A 6,214-nucleotide genomic window follows, 5' to 3' on the forward strand; every position below is an offset into this window, starting at 1 on the left:
CTGCCGATAGGTGGGAATTGCAGAGCTCGCAGGGAACAGTCCCTGCCGCAGCCGCCCACCACGGCGCACGCTGCAATAAGGGAATATGGATATGCATAAGGGTCTATAAATATGGAACAGGTTGAGGTAAGGGGAAGGTATTTAAGGGGTATCCCTGAAAGTAACAGTGCACTCTTGGCTGAGTACCAAGATACACACAGCTGTAACAACCTTTGCTTGTCCTTGTCTCATATTGTCCTTTATTAAACTTTTTAAATTTTCACAGGAGACTGAACACATTCTTAACAATACCCTGCAGAAAACTGCAGCAGGCAGATGGGAGCTGGAGGCAGCACAGGGGCAGAGCCCCACAGACAGGCCCCTCTGGGCACTAACATGCTGTGCTGCTGGGATTGCTGCAGCTGCAGAGGAGAGAGGGGTTCCACCTCCAAAGGGGCTGGACAAGGCACTTTGGGACTTCTGGTTGTTCTTTTTTCTGTTTGCTTGTTTCTCCATTAGAACACAGAGGACACCTCACAGCTGCTGCTGCAGCCACCGAATCCTTTGCCCAGAGGGCTGAAGCACGGCGCAGGCAGCACCTCGCAGGGGACTGTGCCATCCCAACCCAGCCGCTGTTCTGGGGGTTCGGGGTTGTCCTTTCCCAAGCTCTGGGCTGCTGCTGGCATTGGACTCTGCTCAGCTCCTTTTGCTCTTCGGGGTGTCGTACTTCCTCTTGCTCGAGTACCAGAGCAGCAGGGGGATCCCGATGGAGGGCAGGGTCATCACGCCAAATGCCACCCAGTCCAGCTAGAGGGAGAAATTGTTAAGAGAAAAGTCAAAACAATCCAGGCCAGAGGAGTCTTAGAGCAATGAGGTCAGAGGAGGAGAGTGAGGGGAGACCTCACACTGTCTGCAGCTTCCTCACACAGGGAAGCAGAGGGGCAGGCGCTGACCCCTGCCCTAGGTGACCATGACAGGACCCCAGGGAGCACCCACAGCTGTATCAGGACAGCCTATATTAAGGCTGGATATTAAGAAAAGGCTCTTTCTCCCAGACGATGGTCTCCCAGGCACTGGAAGAGGCTCCCCAGGAAAGAGTCACAGCACCGAGCTTGACAAGAGCTCAAGGAGTTTGGATAGGACTGACAGGCGCATGGTTGGGATTCCTGGCATTGTCTTCTGCAGGGCCAGGAGTTGGACTCCACAATCCTTGTGGGTCCCTTCCAGCCTAGGAGGCTCTAGGATTCTACTCTCAGATTTTCTGGCTCAAATGCCACAGCGCAGCTCCTTCACACAGGGAGCTGGGATGGAAACTCAGCTGCTTCTGTGACAGTCCTCTGGAGAACTGATAGGAATTAACTCCAGCTCCCACTGGAGCTCTCCAGGCGACTGCAGGGCAAGCCACACACACCACGTGCAAGCAGGAAGCCACCACACTGAGCTGCAGCTGCCGTGGTGCACTTCTCCATTGCCAATTGAAAGTACTTACAAAGTGAGGGGAGAACCTCCTGTCGAAGTCACGCTGAGCCAGGATTCCTCCCTGTCCGGGAGCACTGGTGAAGCCAGCCTGGAAAAGGCAGGGAAAAGACAGGCTTTGCCACCTCTCCTCCTCTCTCCACAACTGGGCAGGGGGAGAGCACACGGACATGCATCATCCCCAGCCATGCACCTCCAGGAGCGCCGCCAGGTGTATCTGCAGGGATCCCATAAATCAGCCACTTACCACCACCGGGGCACCCTCCTGAGCCAGGTACGTGATGGAGGCAGAGGTGAAGTTGAAGTACCCAGCCTTGAGAGGCCGTAGAACCACGGTGTGGGACACGTTGCTCGCTCTGGGAGCTGGACGTTAAGGAACACTGCTGTATTTCGTCCCAGGAAGAAAAGTGAGGAGACGGGAAAGAGCAACCAGGTGCCACGTGCAAAAGTCAGTGCTGCTGACAAATTTGAGTGCTCATGCTCACAGACAGCCAGACCTGCCTGAGGCTGAACCAGCTGCTCCTCCACAGGCAGAGGAACTACGCCAGGACCTGGGCCTGTCTGCAAGGAACTTTATTTTTACACTGCACCATCCAGAAGAGCAGGGGTTTGGATGTGGCATCCTGTCCAGGCTCTGGAAGGAATTTCAGGGAAAGCAGATGAAAACAGGACAAAGCTGCAGGATGCTCAGGGGCAAGAAAGAGAGTTGGGAGAAATTTCAAAACATTAAAAGATACGGAGCAATCCTGTCCCACTTGACACTGAGCATGCCAGAGACGATGCCAAAATCTTCTGGGGGGAAGGAATCATCCGACAGTTCCACATCTAGGGCAGCGCTAAACACAACAAAGAGAGGGATGAGACAGGAATCTTAAGCTTTGCCATCTGCTTCACAGGCTCTGCAGCAAAGTACACTGACAGTTCCATCTTGACCAAGAAGAAGAACTAATTTTTGAGAGATGAAATGTCACTGGTAGAAGACGGGGAGGAGAGTTGAGGTATCTTACAGGGAGACTGCAGAGGGAGGAAGGCAAAGCTGAGAGAAACAACAACAATGACAGGAAAAACACCATTTTTTTCCGCAATAGGATTTGGCAGTTTGCTGAACTTCAGATACCATTCCATGGATACACATGTTGGCCTAAAAAATAACCAAATCGCACATATAAAATTACAGGAGCTCATTAATGTTGTATTAATCCAACATTACAGCACCACATATTCTTCTCTTAGCAGTACTGCATTCAGCATGCATTATTCTGCCTTAAAAAAATCTAAAACCAAAATCCCAAAGCACTTTAATAGTGTCCTATATTTTGTTCAATCAGCTTTTCATTCTGGCCTGAAGCTTTTTACCAGCATGGTGGAAGTTCTGTTCTATCTTTGTCGGGTCCTTAGTTAAGTCCTGATAGCAAAAGGAATTTTCACAAAGCCAAGAGCTTTGTGAGCTGCATGCAGGGGGAGCAGTGTCACAGGACACCACAGGAACTATACCATGCTGGACTGACAGCTTGAGCAGCCATGAGGCGAAAGCAGGGACAATGGAAGAGGAAGGAATAGGTAAATTTCCTTCAGGCACTGCTGGAAAGCTCCGAGTTAGAGGGATATCACATATCATAGAGCTCAGAAATCACCTTGTACCCTGCAGCCACACATTGGGAGACTATGAGAACATTTGCTTGTAGTCAGTACTGAAGCCTGGACAGGGCTTACCTGGAGCCAACATTGTAGATGTTGTACTGCAAAGTCAAGTCCTTGCCCTCCACTGCGTATCTGTTTAACAGGGATTTGGAGGCCAGGAGCCTGGCGCCATCCTCACAGCGAGCCACAGACACCAGGGCAAACACGGCAAGAAGTGGGAGCTTCATCTAGAAACGCAAGGAAATGGAATGTCACTGATCATCTGAAATCTCTGAGCACTTGCCTGTGAGGATGTAAGAATTGGCACAGCAGTGTCCCAGACCTACAGCCAAGGAAGAAAAGTTGATGGTCTTCTCCCCTTTCAAAGCCCTGGACAGTATCACTGCCCTTTACAGAATCATGGAACATCCTGAGTTGAAAGGGACCCATAAGGATTATCAAGTCCAACCCCTGGCCCTGCACATCTCAGTAATGGGCAAAGCTTTCAGATCACTGAGCCTCTTCCAGTGCAAAAGCTTTGGTAATTAACAATTTCATCAGTTTTAGCAACTAATGGTTAATTGCCCTTGCAAAGCCTGGCAACACAACAGAATTAGTTATTCTCAAAAGCACAGCTCCTCACTTCCAACATTTTTTCTTCCCTATTTCCACCCATTGAGGAACCACCAACTCCCTCCAGTGGCTTTTATGATCTCCTGCACAAGTCCCTGCTTCAGGCCACGTGGCCCATCTTACCCAAACACAGTGCCTCTGAAGCCACCCTGCTGAGAGGACAAGGAGACAACAGGAACACTACAGATGTGACCAGCCCCATTTGATGGGGATTTTAAATGCAAAAAGTGCTTCAATGTCAGGGCCTCTGGACTCCACAGTCACAGGGTGGCTGGGGTTGGACAGGACGTCCAATTGCACCCCCTGTCATGGGCAAGAACACCTTCCACTAGACCAAGTCACTCCAAGGCCCATCCAACCTGGCCTTTGATGCTTCCAGGGATGGGGCAGCCAGTTTCTCTGGACAACCTGTGCCAGTGACTCACCTCCCTCACAGAGACCAATTTCTTCCCAATATCCCATCTAACTCTGCTCTCTGGCAGCAGCAAGTCTTATTTTGTTACTCCAGGCCCTCATCCAAAGTCCTTCTCCAACTCACTTGGAATCCCTGTAGGCCCTGGAAGGGGCTTTAGGGTCTTGCTGGAATCCTCTCCTCACCAGGCTCAACACCCCCAGCTCTCCCAGCCTGTCTCCAGAGCAGAGGGGCTGCAGCCCCTGGATCATCTCCGTGGCCTCCCCTGGACTCACTCCAGCAGCTCCTCGTCCTCCCAGTGCTGGGGACCCAGAGCTGGAGGCAGCTCTGCAGGGGAGGGTCTCAGCAGAGCAGAGGGGCAGAATTTCCCCTTCACACGCTGCCCACGCTGTTGGGGACGAGCCCAGGACAGTGTTGGCTTTCTGGGCCCCCAGTGCACGTTGCCACGGCATGCTGAGCTTCTTGTCAACCCATCCCCCAAATCCTTCTCAGGGCTGCTCTCCATCCATTCTTCCCGTCTGTTTGCGTTTCGGGTTGCCCCAGTGCAGGTGGAGCACCTGCCCTTGGCCTCGCTGAACCTCCTGGGCTTGGCACCGACCCGCCTGCCCAGCCCGTCCCAGTGGGGGTGCCAGGAGCCCCTTCCTTCCCCAGCCCTGCCCTGCGCAGCCCAGCAGCGCATGCAGCCAGGCTGCTCCTGCCCACTCACCCAGGGGCCCAGAGGGGCTCAGGGACACTTTCCAACGGGGAACCGCCCGGCCTCACCCACCGCTGCCCCCGGAACACCCCGACTCTGACGCTCCAGCGCCAGAAACCGGCCGGTCCTTCCCGCCCCCTCGGAGCCCAGGCCCAACCCGCTCCTACAGCCGCCCCCCAGCGCCCCCGCTCCGTCCCGAGGCCCCCGGGCCCCGGCCCTCACCGCCCCTCACCGCCTCTGCCGCCGCCAACGCCGCAAGGACGAGGCAGCACCACCGCGGCGGAAATGACGCACCGAAGCGCGCCTCACGGGGGCCCTATGCCCCCTGGGAAATGGAGTCCAGGCCCGTGCAGACGCAGGGACTCCGCGCCTGCGCAGGACACGCCTCCTGCGCTGCCCCGCCGCCCGCTGGTGGAGGAGCTGCGCTGTGGCATTTGAGCCAGAAAATCTGAGAGTAGAATCCTAGAGCCTCCTAGGCTGGAAGGGACCCACAAGGATTGTGGAGTCCAACTCCTGGCCCTGCAGAGGACAATGCCAGGAATCCCAACCATGCGCCTGTCAGCCCTATCCAAACTCCTTGAGCTCTTGTCAAGCTCGGTGCTGTGACTCTTTCCTGGGGAGCCTCTTCCAGTGCCTGGGAGACCATCGTCTGGGAGAAAGAGCCTTTTCTTAATATCCAGCCTTAATATAGGCTGTCCTGATACAGCTGTGGGTGCTCCCTGGGGTCCTGTCATGGTCACCTAGGGCAGGGGTCAGCGCCTGCCCCTCTGCTTCCCTGTGTGAGGAAGCTGCAGACAGTGTGAGGTCTCCCCTCACTCTCCTCCTCTGACCTCATTGCTCTAAGACTCCTCTGGCCTGGATTGTTTTGACTTTTCTCTTAACAATTTCTCCCTCTAGCTGGACTGGGTGGCATTTGGCGTGATGACCCTGCCCTCCATCGGGATCCCCCTGCTGCTCTGGTACTCGAGCAAGAGGAAGTACGACACCCCGAAGAGCAAAAGGAGCTGAGCAGAGTCCAATGCCAGCAGCAGCCCAGAGCTTGGGAAAGGACAACCCCGAACCCCCAGAACAGCGGCTGGGTTGGGATGGCACAGTCCCCTGCGAGGTGCTGCCTGCGCCGTGCTTCAGCCCTCTGGGCAAAGGATTCGGTGGCTGCAGCAGCAGCTGTGAGGTGTCCTCTGTGTTCTAATGGAGAAACAAGCAAACAGAAAAAAGAACAACCAGAAGTCCCAAAGTGCCTTGTCCAGCCCCTTTGGAGGTGGAACCCCTCTCTCCTCTGCAGCTGCAGCAATCCCAGCAGCACAGCGTGTTAGTGCCCAGAGGGGCCTGTCTGTGGGGCTCTGCCCCTGTGCTGCCTCCAGCTCCCATCTGCCTGCTGCAGTTTTCTATCCTATCTCAGG

At 54.7% G+C, this 6,214-nt stretch overlaps 1 protein-coding gene across 3 annotated transcripts; it reads right to left on the reverse strand.

Annotated features, from left to right (window-relative positions):
• Window positions 1–211: 211 nt before the first annotated feature.
• Window positions 212–5,123, reverse strand: LOC110471592 (translocon-associated protein subunit beta). 3 transcript variants are annotated; one of them, XM_021532311.2, is made up of 6 exons: window positions 5,047–5,123; window positions 3,169–3,323; window positions 2,193–2,291; window positions 1,703–1,811; window positions 1,469–1,546; window positions 212–786 (listed from the first exon to the last, which is right to left on the reverse strand). In XM_021532311.2, the coding sequence occupies exons 2-6, from the start codon at window positions 3,321–3,323 to the stop codon at window positions 676–678; spliced, it is 552 nt and encodes a 183-aa protein (XP_021387986.2). In that variant the 5' UTR covers window positions 5,047–5,123; the 3' UTR covers window positions 212–675. The 3 variants fall into 3 exon arrangements, with proteins under 3 accessions (XP_021387986.2, XP_021387987.2, XP_077645505.1); XM_021532312.3 differs by having other exon boundaries at window positions 5,037–5,097; XM_077789379.1 differs by lacking the exon at window positions 5,047–5,123 and adding an exon at window positions 4,247–4,844.
• Between the last annotated feature and the right edge of the window lie 1,091 nt (window positions 5,124–6,214).

The sequence above is a fragment of the Lonchura striata genome, chromosome 33, assembly GCF_046129695.1.
Source record: "Lonchura striata isolate bLonStr1 chromosome 33, bLonStr1.mat, whole genome shotgun sequence".
NCBI lineage: Eukaryota > Metazoa > Chordata > Aves > Passeriformes > Estrildidae > Lonchura > Lonchura striata.

Excerpts from the sequence above, each read along its gene's own strand:
- LOC110471592 (XM_021532311.2), bottom strand. The coding sequence starts at position 3,323 with ATGAAGCTCCCACTTCTTGCCGTGTTTGCCCTGGTGTCTGTGGCTCGC. Across the intron at positions 2,292-3,168 it reads ATCTACAATGTTGGCTCCAG|CGCTGCCCTAGATGTGGAAC; the intron begins GTAAGCCCTGTC and ends TGTTGTGTTTAG. Across the intron at positions 1,547-1,702 it reads AGGAGGGTGCCCCGGTGGTG|GCTGGCTTCACCAGTGCTCC; the intron begins GTAAGTGGCTGA and ends TGCCTTTTCCAG.